The 18,782-nt window shown below is 42.4% G+C and overlaps 1 protein-coding gene across 1 annotated transcript in view; it reads right to left on the reverse strand.

Moving 5' to 3' along the window:
* Nucleotides 1-18,782, reverse strand: part of ITPR2 (inositol 1,4,5-trisphosphate receptor type 2) — a 267,039-nt gene that overhangs the window by 223,802 nt on the left and 24,455 nt on the right. Inside the window, exon 2 of the mRNA XM_086756987.1 lies at nt 10,312-10,382. Within this exon, the coding sequence (XP_086613113.1) occupies nt 10,312-10,382 (71 nt within the window). The remainder of the gene's footprint in view (nt 1-10,311; nt 10,383-18,782) is intronic.

Here is an 18,782-nt window from a genome sequence, read left to right on the forward strand (position 1 = left end):
CAAACAGGGTGGCAGAACATCCCAGCTGAACCTAAATCCTTCAATGCCCCACGTTGTCCGTGCAACCGCTCTAAGAGTCCCAGTCTGTGAGCCTGCCGTGGGCAAAACTGCCTGCTGCTTTATTAGTGCTCTTTGCTGCAGCACAGCATTACAAATGCACTGTCTGAAGGCATGTGAAAGCTTGAGAAAAGAGTCCTACTTTCTGTACGCCATACATCCGGCTGCCCTCTCCTTCTGGCACTGCCGAAACAAAGGATTGCATGGGCATTCAGCTGCAAGCCACCAAGGAGGTTGATGCGGCGTTTGGGTCTACGTGCACCTTCACTAGGATGGATAAAAAAAACTAACAGCAAAAACCACAAAGTGACACAAACTGAACTCCACCGCTATCCAACAGACCAGGTGAAAAACAGGTAAGGAAGGAAGAAAGGCCACCCAAGAGCAATCTCCTGAGCGGGGTGGCTGCACAAACAATGACAGAGGAGGAGGAACCCCTTGAGGGGACTGTTGCAAGCAGGGGAGCCATGGAGTAAGAAACGAGGAGCAGCAAAGAAGCCCCAATGCAACGAGCCCCATCCCCACCCCACCGCTTTCCTGTAGGGACCACCATGCAAGTGAGGAGGCTAAGGACTGGCAAGGGGGAGAGAGATGTCCAGAGGGAAGCTGAGAGGTGCTTCCCTAAATGCTTGTTCAGTTGTTCATCTTTATTTCCCAAGAATTAATAAAGAAAAGTTAATTGCCAATAAACTAGATTTTGTGAAATTCCCGGACACAAGATTTTTGGGGTTTTTGGGGGCCCATTCCAGTCCTATAGACTGGTAATAGAGGCTCAGGGAGCCTCTAAACAAAACAATTCATCCAAATTCAACTTCTTTGAGAGTGATAAATGTTACCTAGCCTTGCACGGTCCCAATCATCAACTGCTCTAAAAGCCAAGCTTGAAAGACATTTTACTTAGGAAATGCTGGCAATGGTGCTTTCATATCCCATGTGTATGTACTGGGAAGAGGAAGGGACAAGAAAGCACTAATTAGCAGAGTTTTACTGTGAGACTAGTAAGCACATACAGGACTACATGTGTATTATAGCATGAAACTCTTCCCCAACACAGGTTGCAATTTATAGATGTCAAAGGAAGGTCTGTCCCAAACTATTAGCCTTCCATATTTAACTGTCACAGATGGCCACGCTCTCTCTGAGGACTAATCCACTCCCAGAGGAGAACGCTCTCTGAAGAATTTCCTCCCTGCTCCATGTCAGCATCTCAGGAAGGCAGAGACGAGAGGGAAGAAACTACACCTGACTCCCAGCCCAACAACCATGGCACAAGCTAGAGCCAGGTGACAGCGACAACGTATCCTACTTAGAGAAGGTTTTGCCCCAGGGCTGGATCAGGAATAAGAAAGTTCCTCTTCTGATCCCACAAGCACCTCTGGCAGGCGCTGACAGTTTGGCCAGAATCAGCAATGTCACTTCTCTGCTGGTCATCAGGCATCCTTCCCACAGAGAAGAGACCACAAGACCACTGGAAAGCCACACTGCACACAGTACGGCACAGACAGTGCTACTCACAAAAATAAAAAAAAAGAAAGAGAAAAAGACAAAAAGAGGATAGGCTCCATGCGAGCAACATTAAGTGCTCGTTTATCACCACGCTCAACACAGCAAATGGGATACACGTCCCATAGCACAGAATAATTTGAACAGAGTCCTCTCTACCCTCAGCTCTTCTGCTGCCTTCTCAGAAGAGAGCTCCTTTCCAACTGCACTGTACAGTCACCCTCACCACCGTTAGCACAGGTGCTGCACTATGAAAGAGCAACCACAGGATCAACACTAAGTACACGTCCCAGTTACACACTGGATCAACCTGTATGTGACCCTGTTGAATGTACAAAATTGCACATCATTTTAAAAGACAGTGGAATCAAGCCAGTCACCCATTACTGTTACAAAAACGACAGCAGGGGAAGCTGTAGGGAACTATCCTGAAGTCATGGTCTGGGTGTTTAACCATTGAGCCAGGTCAGCAGCTGATAGTTTCTAATTTACAGTGCTGTCTACTCACTACCTAATTCCTAGACCAAGTTTACATCTGCAGTAGCTCACTACCTAGGACTAGTTCCAGCCGTCCAACCCACAACAGCACATGTGGGAAGTCCCGTCTATCACACATGTGATGCCTATCACACACGTGATGTCTATCACACACGTGACGAGAAAAGTTTCACAACTGTTCCACCCTTACGAGTGGTAATTCAAGTGTCCTACTCATGCTCTCTCTGCAGAAGATGCCAGACAACAAGGAAGATCCTAGTCTCACTTTCAACACTGTCAGTTCAATGGAATTGCTCTCACACAGGGAGGAAGAAGAGGAGACTTAGTTCCTCTGAGATATATCCTCCATATATCCCCCAACATACCCATCTCTCACAGTCTGTGAGGCATTACTGAAACCATACTACGTGGTAGGAACAGCTCTCACTACACAGCAGGAGAAGGAAGGGAAACCTAGCGTGAATACCGGCCTTGTCTTTCCTAAGTAAACATGAACTCTCATTACTTAACAAAACAAAATAGGCAGCGCTCTCAACTGCCATCAGGCCCAGCTGAGCACAGCTATCTGATGTTAGCGTTGCCAAAACCACCAGTAGGACCACGCCACACGTTCCTCCCACTGCCTGCACCCCCAGAGCTCACAGTTTGCAACAGTGCTGGCTCTCAACCCACAAACAAAAAGCTGCAATACTTTTAGTTCTGCAAACACTTGGCCTCTCATGTACTGGCCATCATTATACCAAGCTATTCTATTGCATTGCCTCTTGCCTTCGTAGCAATTGATCTTCCTCTAATATTTGTCGTGGCAAAGCTTGTTCATACAAATCACTGCCGGTGGCAGAACTTTAGTCGGCACTGACGCAAAGTCCTCACCGATTTGCTCCCTAATCACAGCCCTGAGTTGCTGTTCCTAGGAGAAAGTGTTACAAATCACTATCAAACAAACCCAGCCACCTTGCAGCGGTGTTTACTTTCATTTCAAAGGGGTACGTTTACAATGAGAGCTGTAGCATACAGCCTAGAGTACATGGTAACTCCCAGGTAACTTTTACAATACCTTGGACACCAAGAAGGAAAAGAAAAAAAAAAAAACCCAGTTACAAAACACTGTGTACTGTTAAATCATACCATATGTTGTAGCAGATTTTACTTTCAGTATTGGCATTTCAGCTGCTATTATTTTCTGTCACAATCCATATTTGATGTGCCTTCTCAGAAGACTTCATCAAACACTTATTTCTCTGAAGTAACAATACCTTCTCTTTATAGGACCAGTCTTAATTTCTCAGTTACTCCCCACACATCCTGCTACTTGAGTAAACACATCGCTTCCCATCCTCATGTAGAGTCTCAAAGCTCAGAGGTACCACACTGCAGAGAAATGCAAGACGCACACGGATGTGCAGTCACCACTGTGTGGGTCTGCCTCCCAAAGGCGGGCGAATTTTTCCTAATGACAGTTCTCAAAGAAAAGGAAATGTAGAGCAGGTGCTAGACGACTTTAGCCACCACACAGCTCCATCTGTAGCCATGCTGCGCAGCACAGCTCTCCTGACTTCCAGTCTGGTGCTTTAGAAGTTGAGCTACCAGAACTTTTTTTAAAATCAGTATTATTTCCGTTGTATTTTCCTCAATTTATAGACTAAAAAAAAAAATCATATCTTTGTTTCCTGACAAGCTTTTCTCTTTTTTTAAAAGATTCCAGATATATTAAAAACAGCTCATCTCATTATTTTTTTCTAGATTTTCTACTTACTTTTATTGGAGTAACAATAGGATACTATATAAATTCAAGTTTTGTGGTCCTAAACATCAAAGGGGGGAAAAAAAAGCAGTGCCTTCCCCAGAGAAGCTATAGTTTAAACAAACATGAGAAAAGAGAAACTGTGGCATAAGATTATAAAGCAACTTTCCAGCACACACAGCAGATCAAAAGCTCAGCCCTCCAGGAGGTCAGTCTAGCAACCCATTCATGAGACAGACCATCTCTTCTCACTTCTCCAGATGTTCTCGGAGAGTCCTAGATCCTAACCCATTACTTTATGGAATTTTACATAAATTCTTCTCTTCCTGAGAATGCTAATTAAGTAGGCACTATTAAAGGCAAACAAATAGCTTTAAAGCAAATAGGTTAAAGGTATCAACCAGTTTACTGGCTAAACTTTCACACGTTCAAATTCTGCAGTTGCATCAATTCTCTCATACCCACAAAATCTTCCAGGCAAAATTTGAATTACTTGCACACAAAGTGAAGATGGATAAAATGAGAAACATCAGCCACCGCAGCCCACACACATGTTTATAAAACGATTAAAAAAATCACTACAAATTTTCTTTACAAAATGGAAAAAAAGGGGAACCCTCTCCCACACTCCACATTAACCTCCTACGCTACACCTTGGCTTATTAGAAAGTAAGAAAGTGTGACAAATTATCAATGCTGAGACACATATCAATTATTTATTTTATGGGGGGAAAAAATACATTTTTTAATCAGAACAATCAAAAGATAGCAAGCAGCAGCTCCCAGGATGCAGGAGACAATCCACAGAGGATGCACTCAGCATCAGACTGACCAACTCCCTAAACCTGCAAATGCAGACGAAATGCCAGTCTTCACCTGACAAAAGGCAATAGTGGGTGGAATAACCACACACAGCACATCCTCTGAGCAAAAAGCAACTACACTCAAGAAGTCTGAAAAGGAAAATAACTCTCATTATGCATTTTAAATGTTTCTTGATATTGTATAAAGCTGGTGAAGAACAATATTTGTCAGATGCTTTCTTGACGCGCTTTTCCCCCCCACACAGACACTTTAAAGTGCTAGAAATTGAACTCTTACCCGTCATGGAAGATTTTAGTGATTTGCGTAACTAGGGAAATTATCACATGGCTTTACTTAAATCAACAGGCTGACAAATGGGTAAGTGGAAGTGGTAGGGATATTAAATTGCAGTGTGCATAAATCTGTGGGGTTTGAATTAATAACAGAAAGTTTAAAAAAGACCTGAAGTGAGAATGGAAAGGGAAGAATGTGAGGGAGCAAGGAGTGGGGCACTGAAGAGATGTCTTAAGGAGGACAACAGAAAAAGCAATCAGGAGTAAGAGAAGAAAATGAAAACAACTATGGAACTCAGAGAAACAAAAAGAAAACATGGACAGTGGGATAGAGTGCACCCTCAGCAAGTTCGCAAACACCACCAAGCTGTGTGGTGCTGAAGACACACTGGAGCAAAGGGATGCCATCCAGAGGGACCTTGACAGGCTGGAGAGGTGGGCTTGTGCAAACCTCATGAAGTTCAACCAGGCGAAGTGCAAGGTCCTGCACATGGGTCATGGCAATCCCAAGCACAAATACAGGCTGGAGAATGGATTGACAGCAACCCTGAGGAGAAGGACTTGGGAGCGCTGGTGGACAAGAAGCTCAACATGAGCCGGCAGTGTACACTTGCAGCCTAGAAAGCCAGCTGCATCCTGGGCTGCATCAAAAGAAGCGTGGCCAGCAGGTCGAGGGAGGTGATTCTGCCCCTCTACTCCGCTTTCATGAGACCCCACCATGGAGTACTGCATCCAGAATAAGAAGGATGTGGACCTGTTGGATCGAGTCTAGAGAAGGGCCGCAAAGATGATCAGAGGGCTGGAGCATCTCTCCTATGAGGACAGGCTGAGAGAGTTGGGGCTGTTCAGCCTGGAGAAGAGGAGGCTCCGGGGAGACCTTATAGCAGCCTTCCAGTACCTCAAGGGGGCTTACAGGAAAGATGGGGAAAAATTCTTGAGCAGGGCCTGTTGTGATAGGACAAGAGGTAATGGTTTTAAAACAGAAGTAAGCCGATTCAGACTTCACATAAGGAAAAAATTTTTTACAATGAGGGTGGTGGAACACTGGCACAGGTTGCCCAGAGAGGTTGGTTGATGCCCCATCTCTGGAAACATTCAAGGCCAGGTGGGACAGGGCTCTGAGCAACTTGACCTGGTTGGAGATGTCCCTGCTCCTTGCAGGGGGGTTGGACAACATGGCCTTTAAAGGTCCCTTCCAGCCCAAACCATTCTAAAAAGATTCTGTAAAGACAAACTAAAAAGATATAGGCAAGTAAAGAGGAAAATGGCAGAAGGCAGAGGGAAGGGTAGGAGGAGAAAAGGACAGACAGCAGAGGAACGTAATAGAAGGGAGAAAAGATGAAAGAACGATGTGAGAAAAAGCTTAGAACAGACTAAAAATTAGGAGAAAAGCAAGAGGAGGATATCTAGGAACTTGAATATCACTTTCATTGCAAATGCCTCAAGAAAAAGGGTATAAAGTGTACGGAAATTTAAAACAGTTTAAGAACTTAGCTCATTTCATGTTTAAAATAGAAAAGTATCTTGTGTTTCTTTTTCAGAGCTGCTAAATTTGCCAAACAAGCCAGTCTTATCTGCTATTTTACACCTTGGAAGCTGAAAGTGTTTCCCACTGGAGATAACACCATTTAGCTGAAGTGTGTTTACGGTCACAGGCTAAGGAAACTTGCAGTTCTGTTGCTCATGAAGTTGCTTTTCTTCGGAGATACAGGACTTCTGGCACACACTGTTCTTCCTAAACTCTGCAAATCTGGCCCTGCAGCAGGGTAAGCATTTCCATCACAACACCAAGTGCTTTCACTCTCCTTAGCTTCAGTTAGAATTAGAACAAGAAGCACCTGGCCTAATCAGTCCCTTGAATTCAACTGCAAAATAGCAAATGCTTTTTTTTTTTTTTTTTTCAACAGACTTCAGGAAACACGTGTGGGACCAAATTCTGCCCCCCTCCTTTACACTGATGCAAACCTGGATATATGCACACTGATGAATGCAGAGCCACTCCAGGTTCATCCCAGTGTGACCAAAGGAGAAATCCGCAGCACAGATTGTTTGTATGGACACAAAATGAAAAGCAACCACAGCTTTCCTTAGCTCAACAATACTTCGTTTTGTAGGATGTTCTGAAACAACTAAAAAAGCTACCACCCACTCAAAAAGAAAAGGAAAGTAAACACGTAACAAAACCGAAACTGCTATTTTGAGACATCTCTTTATGCAGGCTTTCAGTTCAGGCCAGCAGCTCAGGACCTAAAACTGATCTCTGCGTGAACTCTGTAGGAGGGATACAAGCAGTTAGAAAACACAAGCTTTTATTTTTTTGGTTGGGGAAAGAGCTGATAAAATATTACCAAAGAAGAGCAAACATACTCCTCTGATGCTAATTTTCAGAGTTAGTCCTTGGAATATAAACATCTTGTTAGAAACATGCCTTTCTCATACTTCTTTGACTCTTAGGTCGTGCTCTAACCTCAGATCAACGCCAGTTCAGCTATCAGTGATAAAAACATCGTAAACCATACAGACAGCAGTTCCTATTACTAAAGAGGCCCTACTCTCCCTGCTGCTAGATGCTATTTTTAGCGGCTTATGTCTAATCATTTAATTAATCATTCATGCCTAAATCTTCTTTTTACGTCAAGAACCTACTTAAAGCAGTTTTTGTTTGTTGTATTAACTTTCTTGTTTTAATTGAATGCTATTTCCCAGAATATTCGGGGGGAAGGGGGGAAATACGGGGTTTGCTTATGTTTCTTGGTTCTAAGATTAGAACATTTAGCAACTCTCTTGCCTCAGTGTTCTTGAGTAGGGCTAAGAAATTTAACAAAGCGTGGCAGAGACATGCTTTTGGTTGCTCTCTTAATAAAGACACCTCTGTGGTACTGGGCACTAAATTCCAATTAGACAGTCAATTTCTGCTGTGTTCTCGGCAAACCCCCTGATATTCCCACACTTAGAATTTGACTTGTAAGATGCAGGAGAAAGCAACCAAACGATGGCTTTATCTTTGCCGCAGCCATTTGCCCGAATGCCACTTGATTACATATTCCTGAAGCAGCATGAAAATGTTACTCGACGCGGCCCCTAACAATATAGCTATGATATCATAGCATGGTGGTTTGCATCAATTAAGGTGACAAAACTCACTTTTTCACTAATTTAGCTTCTCCTACACGTGTTGCAGTTCACCCAAATGTGCATGCTACCACAACGCTAGCAACAGCTAAGCAAGCCACTTCAAAATTAAGTCAGGTATGAGTGCACCCTATACCAAAAACAGGTAAGGAGTGACAGGAAGAGAGGCTGCTGGAACCAAAGGGAGCTAAGAGGTAGCAGTGAGGAGGAGGAGGAAAGTACCTAGTAAAAAGTTTTGGGGCAAGGACGGAAACAGAGAGGAGGGGATCCCCAAGAAGTGGAGGATATGAGTTAGAGGAAAGGAAAGGTTAGATGCTGTGGGGAAGAGGGAGCAGAGGCAACTAGAGATAAAGGGATGTGTTATGCAAGCAACAGACAGAGGTTGTCACAGGGAACAGAGCCAAAACTGTCTATAACTAATATAAAACATTCCCCTGCAGAAGCTCGGATGTAATTCAGGAGTACAGTCCTTGCATTCTCCCAGCAGCAGAAAACAGCTGTACATCTTGTCTGTGTCTCATCCCCTTCTGACCTCTGATCTCAGTACACACATATACCGCCATCACTGATGACATGCCATTAGTGCTGAGAGTTCAGTAACCTTGCACCCTGGATCAAAGTGCCCAGACTTTCTTGATGCTGTTGAAATAACTTCTTCAAAAAAAAAAAAGAAAACAAACAAACAAACAAAAAACCAAACAAGACAGCTCTATAGAGAACACTATCAACTTTTTCCTACTTTGCCTTTTCAAATTAGGAAAGAACATCACAGAACTGTGATAAAAGAACTCTACCGTACGGAAGTTATAAAATCAAGCCCTCAAACGTCAGACAATTTAAAAATTAAGATTCTCTTTTTAACCTTTGTTCAGCCCCTTGACTGTAGGCATTTGGATGTATTCTGCAATTATGCAAATCTTTTCCAGTGGCCCCTGTCTCATCTAGAAACTTGGATATGTCCTACTTTGGGAATACACCAGGGTCATGAAGTGACAGGAAGATCGTATGAAGAATCCCCACCCGAAGTTTTGTGCAACCTGGAAGCTCTGAATTAAACATGTATTTGCAGGCAGCAAGAGGATGAAATCACCATTAGGTAGTCTGAAAGCCACACTGGAGAACCAGATGCTATCCCCATCTCTGCTATAAATTTATGTTGTGACACCATGCAAGTGACCGAAATTTATTACTAATAGTTTCTAAGTATATAGCCTCATTTTCTCAACTTCCAAGATCTGCCAATGTGCTGAATGCTCACAGCTGGAACTGGAACCAACTGCTGATGTTTCCTGAATATATAATGGCAAAAAAATCTTGAGTACTCTGGGAAAACAGAACTTCAGTCTCTCAGTGTTTTAAATGCAACTTTTTTGCAATAATAGCATATACATACTACAGTATAATAAACATTGGAAATAAAATAATAAGGTTAAGAATGTCAGTGCAACCCCTTGAGAAAGATACAAGCAGCCATGAAATGTGTTTCCCTTGCTCTAAACCAGGCAAGCCATAAAACTGTCTTGATCATGTAATAGGTGTGAATCCAAGCTCATTTAAGCCAAAAGAGGTCTGGATCAGGCTAATAAGGCTCTACTTTAGCACAACTAGGGCCAATGGCTTAAATCAAGTACAGACAAGACTGAGAAGTTTTATTTCCTTCCCTGCATACAAACACACCGAACTTCTGATACCACAGGAGTATTTTTTAGCATTGAAGAAGTAGAAACCACATGTTTTCAGTGCACTGTTACTTCTTCCAACAGGCAAAACAGCAGAATTATCCAAATCTATAAGGTCATGTCTAAGAAATTTGAGAAAAATCAGATATGGTTTTAAGCAAAAGCAAAACAAAAAGCTGACAAAATATCTGGTGGTAGTCCTTAAAATGTTGCCCTCTCTTTTAAATAAAATAAACAAACCGGCAGCTCAAGTAGTTTTGAGCCTCACAAGCTTGTTTCCCATTTACAGTAAGAGCAAGGCTGAGCAAGGAGTTGGTCACACAGCGGGGGATCAGCATTCAGCGTACAGAATAGAGCAACCAACTCTCAGACTGCAAGAAAATTAGTCCATTTCCCAGTGTTTTCCACCTACCCACCACGCCTTTGCTGATTGGGTATTTAGTTCTAAAAATCTGTCATTCACATTCCTGTTTGAAACTTCAGCACTGTGTTCACAAACCATAAGGGCAACTGGGAAGTTACATGTCTGGTAATCTTTGCCCAAGGAGTTAGAATGTACATCAATCGGTCACAAAAAAAAAAATTAACCCCAGTTACTGACCTCTGAATTTCTTTGGAGGATTAGCAAGATCACCTGCCTCTGGCTGAACCACACACCGGTCATCCACTAACCTAGAAAAACAAAAGTTATTACATTTACTAAAACATGCATTTGACATCAGTCTATATACATGAAGAGACATACCTGTCACACCACAGACAGAGAAGTTTACACATTTCTCCAATTTAATTTAAAAAAAAATAACTTAGAAACTCTATTATTCATTACTGAGCATAAACAAGAAAAGAAAACTCTACATTTTCCTTCAAGACAGAGGATTTCTTCTATCGCACTAAATTATAGGGTGTGTTTCAGATCACACATCATTTAAATCAGGATAAAGTCCCTTTTGTTACATCACGTACATTGATGTTACATGTAAATTTCTTGTTTTCTTTCGTTAGAGCCCATTAACCCTGAATCAAACAGAGTTTGTTCTTCTGCAGCTGTCAGATTTTCACAGCCACTACCCTAGGGCACAATCCAAAACCCATCAAAATCAACAGAGAGACTCTGAGCCACTTAAATGAGCCCTGGAAAAAGACCTCAAAGAGCAATGTTGGGAAGGCACACTTGTATCCAATACAAGAAAGAACATTTAAAGCACTCTGGGTTACCTTGGCCCTACATCTGCAAGCTGTCCTATGCTTGCAGGTACCTGGATCCCTACTGAGGACTTTAAAGGGAATGCACAGTAAGCAGCCTTCACGTCAGTACAAGAGTATATGTGGAACTGCTTACACGATCTGGATGTGCAGGGGGTCTTCTCCAAGGACTAGCTGTTTCATAACACTGTTTTATCTAGAAGTTGAATGTGGAATCTGATAAAGCACCTTGCATTTTAGCCTCTAAGCATTCTGCTATTCTTCACAATTTCCAATCTTTTTCCTCTGAGGAGGCATGGGGAATTAAGATTCAGCTGCAATCAAAACTCACAGGAGTACATTTTCCTTTGCTAGAATGAATAAGCATTTATTTAAAATTCACAGCAGAAAGTCTAAATAACAAATCAAATATATTTATCATAATATTTTATAAGTTAAACAAACAATAAAATTCAAAAATATTACAAGCCCCACTTAGTAGAAAAAAAAAAAAATTGTTAATCTTATCACAGAACTTCCTAAACATAAATTCAGCTTCCCCTCAGGAAGTGTCCTGTAAATAATCTGCACATTTCAAACAATTATTCAGGAAAATCATGTTTAAGGACACACTATTGCCCTGCCACTTCACAACAACAGTCTTAGCAGCATTCTCTGCAGGAAACTGCCAAAAAAAGCACAATTTGGGTTCAGCCTAATTACACAATAGATGCATTCAGTTTTCACTCAAGCTGGTGAAGGCTTTGCACCTAGCCACGAGCACAGCAAGTCCGATCCCCCAGCACACCCATTAATTGCAAGCTGACTGCTGACAAGTTGCCCAGTGTGGTTGCAGCTCTCAGAAACAGAAGTGAAAAACGACATAGAATTTTGCAAGTCAGCAGCTTGTATCTCATAACATACTTGGAGGCAAATGTGAGGTGTCAGTGAGGAAGAAGAACTGAAATAACAGTTGATGGAGCAGGCAGGGGACCCACCATGGCCTTACGGAGTTATATTTTTCGCAGCCTAGGTTACGTCAGGCTTAGCAAGAACAAAGTGAGGTTTGGAAAGCAGGACTTAGGAAGAGTCAGTCCTGCAAGATGCCCTCTGTCTATGATCTAATGGGCCAAAGCTTCCTATAAACAGCACCTAAACCCTGGAGTCACAGAAGAAGCAGGGCTGAAAAGGACTACCTTAACAGAAGATTTGCCAAAGGATTTTAATGCCAAGAAGTACCGCCCCCCCCAACAAAATCCCTCAAAGGCTTTCTGAATGAACCCATAACGTTTGACCCTTTAAGCATTGTCAGGATGGAGGACAGTACATTGGAAGCTGAGTGTAATTCACAAGGAACATCTTGCGTTCCTTGGTGACAACTTGTGCACCCTCGTGACAACTACAATCGCGGATGAAATGCAAAACTTTCACCATGGTGCCACATCACCGTAACAAAAGCCATATAGAAAACAAGGTGTTGGTGCTGAGAAAAACAAACAGGAACCTGCACACTCTCTGAGCCAGTTAGCTGCAGTGTTCAAACATGTTAGACTTTCAAGGCTCAGAAAACAGACATTAAACAATTAATATCAATCACTTTCATTTAAGCATTCTCTAAAGGCACAAAGAGAAGGACAATGAATGAGTTCTGCAGTCATTAGGAACTAAAGACATCAGACGAGACAAAGGGGAAAGGAACTGCTGCTACGCCCATCCTAGAGACATGAAACAACAGCACAGAAAGATTAATTTGACACGTGGCAGGACAGTGGCATGACAGACCAGAAACATCATCTCCTGAGCCCTTCCTGAGTGCCTCAGCTTCTGACACCTTTGTTTCTTACAAAGTGTCTTACAACACAGGACAAAAATCTGAATGAAGTATTGCTTTGTCTATACAGCAGTCTTCCAACAATTTAATCCTCAAAATTCCCATGTAATGACATTCATCCTGTATTCCCGCAGTGTGTCGCTTGAAGAGTTCAGTAGCTACTTGTTTACTGTGGAGGTGGTTGTTATGGTACTGCAGCGAGAGTCGAGCTGCACATTGCGCATGATTGAAGACTTCAGCCTGTTCTGTCAACTGGAACAGAAGAGGCTCTTCAAACACAGACCAATTCCTCTGAATGCACAATTCATAACACTCAAATCCCAAGTTTTACACCGAGACAAAAGGCAGCTGTCGGTTTGCTATTGAAGCCTGCTAGGTGGCTGCATTAAACAACCAGTAATTCATGACCTTTGTAACCTGCAAACAATCCACTCAGGATGTGTGAAACTGAGCAACAGGCTTGACCACACAAGGTCCTGGGCACCTGCAGCTTCTGTCAGACCACAGGACATTTTAAGATCACTCACTAACTGGTTTGCATAGGAGGCCACGGTGCACCACAGAAGACTCTTCTGATACAGGCAGAATTTATTATATTATACCATCAAATTTGCTAGCTATTTAAATACCGATCTAAATTATTATGCCAATATTCAAGCCACTGCATCATCAAAGAAGCTTTGGAAAACTTAAGGGTGTAGTTCTTCAGCTGGGTGGCAAACAGACAATAACACTTTGTGTTCTCCGTTGTCATTCAGTACCTGGCAGATACAACACGACTGCACTGCAGTTTTTCATATATTGGCACCATACAAAGGACAAAGGGGTTCCCTGCACGTGTACGAAATGATTTTCACTTGTGCAAGTTCTTTCCTGAACACAGTAAATATTGGTTTATGCACAGGTTCTCCACGTAATTGTTGCACTGCTGTGGTAATTAGGTGGTACAGTACTTCACTAGTGCCTAATATAAATCATCAAAGTCAAAATAATAATTACATCCCTGGACTTTATGTATACACCTTTGTATTCCGTAATTGCAGAATTACAGTCTGAAAGTAACAACATTCATGGGATTGCTTGTCTTAGATGCCGAACCATTCTCCCACCGAAACCAGCAAAAATTTTTCCATTTGCTACAGGGGAAACAGGGGCAGTCCCCCACCATGCCATGGCACGCAGCCAACCTCACAGACTAGCAGGTATTTAAGCCACGAAGACCTCACACTACAGTGTACAAAGCCACATTAAACAAGAATTGGAACTATCTAAAGTAACGCCTAGGAGTTAAGGTATGCTTCTTCTCGGCAGAGGAAAAAAGTAACAGCAGCTTTCAACTCCCTGTTATCATTAGCCAGGATAGTGCACCATACGATGTCAGGTGCTCAAAGCACAACCCCATACAGAGTCCTACACCTATCTGCCTCTCTCTTCATTTCCTCCCATCATTTAGCGGGATTAAATCTGTCCTTTCGCACCACATGCAAAGACAAACATGTGTATCATAGAATCATAGAATCATAGAATAGTTAGAGTTGGAAGGGACCTTCAACGGTCATCTAGTCCAACCCCCCTGCAAGAAGCAGGGACATCCCTGACTAGATCAGGCTGCTCAGAGCCTCATCCAGCCTGGCCTTGAACGATTCCAGGGATGGGGCATCCACCACCTCTCTGGGCAACCTGTTCCAGTGTTCTACAACTCGCATTGTAAAAAAATTTTTCCTAATATCCAGCTTCCCTCATACAAACTCAAACTTGAAACTTCCCATACAGCTTCTAATATCACTCTGCTCCCTGGGCATTGGGTAGAAGCAGGAAAACAATCACTTGCAGTAATTCCCACCAAATCTTTCTACCACATAGAACTGCAGCCTTTTTTAGGGATGTCCACCAAAAGAAAAAACAGAATGAGTCTGTGAAGAACCAGGGGGGACTCAGTGTGTATTTGTGTATTTGGGGAAAGAGGAGGAAGGATGCATCAATGAGAGGAGCAGGACTAAGTGGTAGCAGTGTCACTGAACAGGCAGGTATGCTGGCAGAAAAGACTAATGGTACCTGAGCTCACAGGTAGGAATCATGTATGCTGGATGAGCCTTTATGTCCTACAACCTCCTCTGATTACCTAACACAGGCTAAAGGTAAACAGACCAAAGCTCTCTAGGAACTTGCAGGTGTGGTGTGAGGGTCAAGGAATAGTTGCATAACGATAATCCTAGAAAAACTGTTCACAATGAGGAGTTATTTTAAAATTACTATTGAGATACAGTCACATTCTAGAAGAACAAAAATTAATGTAATAAAAAAACAGACAAGGAACGATGATGGGTTTCATTTATTTTAGAGTTCTTTCATAACATAAGATGCTTTTCAAATTGGCCAAGAAAGCAATCACATAATAATAATTTATCCTAGCTTTGTCCCTTCAGTTTAAAAAAATATAATCCTGAAATGTATTTTGTCTCTTCCTACCAACAGAGACTTCCACTTTTCACACCAATATTATTAAGCAAAACAATACCAAAAACACAGGCACAGACAAAACACTAGCACACACACTCTCACACACATATAACTACACATACATGCATGTGTGCGCGTAACTTTTTAAAACACACAAGACCCAGCTACTGATGTCTAAGTATTACAATGCATGGGGATGTGCAGAACTCAGCTTGGTGCTCTTTACACATATGTAGCCTATTTTACTCCTCCAAAAGCTGAATAAGCTAACCTAGAGTGTCTTAGATTGAAGATACTGCCCCTCTCAGTTGCTCAGCTTTTACTCTTTCAACGGTATCACCATTTCACTGATTTTCTGAGCAGTGTAAGGCCTGACAGCAGCAGGAAGAAGGTGCAACGCTGGCAACAGACATCAGCAAGAGGAGCTGCCCATTTTAACTGCCAGTGGAGCCAAGTAATATCTTTGTTCAACACCAATTCACAAATCATGCTGAGGTTACAACCCAAAGACATGTAACCTTAACATCCCCTCGTGAACAAAGTACCAGCTCTCAAAGCCTCCCTCCCTTTGCTCCTCAGACACCCTTTCACACACACAACCTCCTTATCAGAAACACTCATCCAGAGCACCTTCCACCCAACACATTTCTTCCCTCTCCCGCACTCCACACACCCCAGCACACAGTAACCGCTCGAGGAGAGGTGCTGGCCATATCACTAAGAAGCCAACCAATAACAAACAATAGGTCATTAAAATTTTGCTGCCCTGGAAATCAAGCATCAAATACCTAAGCGCCAAAACAATCAGGTCCACCCAGTTCTTCTCCAGGTCCACCCACTTTTCATTTCATTGAGCCTCTTATCAGGCATCTAGGTCAGCCCACTTCTTGCTTGCTTCAAGCAGTCTCCTGCCAAAAATCTACAGTCATCATACCTCACCCTTCCCAAAATGAGAGTTCATACTCCTTTTTGACTACCAGTCAAAATGATTCAAATGATCTACAGCTCTATGATTTAGCTCCACTGTATTAAATTCATCCTTTTTCCTGTGGCCTTCCTTTCCAAAGCCTAAGTTTTCATCATCACCTTGTCAAGTCTGCAAGCTTTTAGGGTCTCCTACATTAACCCCAGCTTGCACAAAAACCAAAAAGGATCTTCCTTGCATTTCCAGTCAGGCTATTAAGCCCCTGTACCATTTAGGAAGGTGCCATATTAAAAATCCCTTTTGATAAATGGGAGGATGGCAGTACAGAGTATTTAAATAAAACTGCACCACATGCCAGTGAGGTGCAGCAGCAGAAAGGGAGACTGAAAAGTCTGACTCCTGCCTGCCTCAAACTTTAGCAATTTTATCCTCTCCTTTCTGAACCAATTTTAATTGCTACAAACACAAAGCTTAACACAGGTTGGAAGAAGCTATTAAATTAGTACCCCTACTCTGGGAAGCCAAACTTCTGGGCCTCTAAAATATTCCAAACTTCTCCAAGTGTCTTAAAGAGCAGAAAAATTTCACCACAAACCATCCTCAGAGCAAAACAAGAATGTGAGCACATTTTATCTCAATCACATAGAACAGGAACACTCAGTCATTCTCATCACACTGAAAAAAAAAAGCTTGCATAGGTCCCTTTGAATTGTATCATCAAACGCCAAGGAGACAGAAGGGCAGAAAGCAAGATACCAAGCATACACTGGGAAACAAAACAACAGCAGGCAAGTAGGCAGCTCCACATTTGCACTAACAGTTGCACTAATAATCAGCCCTAAAGTTTTTTTTTTTTACTTATCTGATCGTGCATTCATATATTCTTGTAACCATACCTGCAGGCTTGCACGTTGGAGGGGGAGAAAAAAAAAAAAAGCACAAGTTTTGCCTGTTCAATAAAGTAATCCAGCTATAAATCCTGAACGCCACTTTGTTATTCTTTTGTATTGTATTATACTCAGTCATGCTTTTTGCTTGTAAAAGCTCCAGAAAACTGTTCAAGTACAATTTGTTTATCCATTTTATAGTTAGTTACATTTAAAACATTGTGCAAATTAAAATAAGTTACAAGAATAGACTTAAAATAAATGATTACAATAGAATGAAGTGTTATTTGGAGATTACAGTGGAGGGGAGAAAACATGACTCTTAGATTTTTAGTCTCAACTTTGCAATTTTCTTGGTCTGCATAATAGGTAAGTCATTTACGCACAGGGAAAACGGTACTGAACTTAGCTTGTGCATACTAACTTTTACCAAGTAAAAAAAAACATTCACACAGTTTTTCAAGATCCTCACATCAATACAACATAGATCAAGTCACTGTTCGGAGGTGCCAAGCATACCTATTTTCTGCTGTCAAAAGGGGATTTGGGAATTGGCAATGGGAGGATGTGTGCCAGCCTGCCCCACCCAGCTCATTCCCCAGCCACACAAACTCCTGCCGCACTTCCCCGAAATGCTGGTGCCCTGCTCCCAGGCTTGTTTTGGCTTCAGTCTGCCTCAGTACCTTTGAAAAACAAATCACATTCCCATAAAACCAAGGAAATGTCTGGTTTCTTCCTTTCTTTCTTTTTTTTTTTTAAATATGGAAGGTAAAACTCTATCATACAAGGATGTTGCAATAGCCTAAAGGTATCCGACAGAAGAAAATCTTGCACAAGGAAACATACTTTTTCAGATGAAATTTGTATTGAGACATTCCTTTGAAGCTAAGAAATGGAAAGCATAAAATGAGTATTAGGAAAGCTTTCTGAAAGCAGTAGTGGTTTGCAGAACACAGACCTACTGACAGTATGCATCACCTGGGAGACTGGACAACTTTTCCATTACTAACATTTGGGGGGAGGGGGGCGTGAAATCCTGGCTGTCTTTGAACTTACTGGCAAAACTTCCACTGATTTCTACAAGGTCAGCATTTCACCCCAATGATCCTGCCTTCCCAGAAGTGTACTGTGGGGCGAAGTGCTGTTTGAATAAGCAGCAGTGTCAGCACCAAGTGCACAGCTATATGGGAGACTCTTCAGACAGAGGGAGCCCACCACCACCACCAGCAAGCTCACCACTGCCAAACCAATCTCACCTGGAGATGAGATGGGACACGGCATTCTGGTGGCTTCAGTTCAGACAAGAAGGGTAAGATGTCCAGCTTAAATCCATCATCTGAGATCCTTTTTCAGTCAAGATTTGAGAGACTCCTCCAAAGGGCAATAAAAACCCACTCTAGGGCAGATGTGTCAAATGGGAGGATGAAACATCCTCTGCACATGGCCTTCCTCTCTCCCTTGTCTACTTGCTACTTGTGTAACTTTGAGATGGCTACACTTTGGAAAAATGTGTTAAATGAGACCTCCAGCCATCTCAGGACAGAGGTACTAGCCTTCTGCAAGGCTTTCCTCCTAGTTCAACCTGAACGCCTGGCAATTTTTCTTGTGCCTGCCTGAGAAACAGATGAGAAACCTAGGTGGAGCTGGCTGAGATAATCCTCTTGACCCCATCCACCTTCCTTCTGTGCACCCCTCAGCAAAACAAGGCTGGTAACGCTGCACTCTTGGAGGTGCACACTCACTGCCAGGTTTCCAACAACCAGAGAAAAACCTTACGTTAATGT

This window comes from Chlamydotis macqueenii, chromosome 1, assembly GCF_036417535.1.
Source record: "Chlamydotis macqueenii isolate bChlMac1 chromosome 1, bChlMac1.mat, whole genome shotgun sequence".
Lineage (NCBI taxonomy): Eukaryota > Metazoa > Chordata > Aves > Otidiformes > Otididae > Chlamydotis > Chlamydotis macqueenii.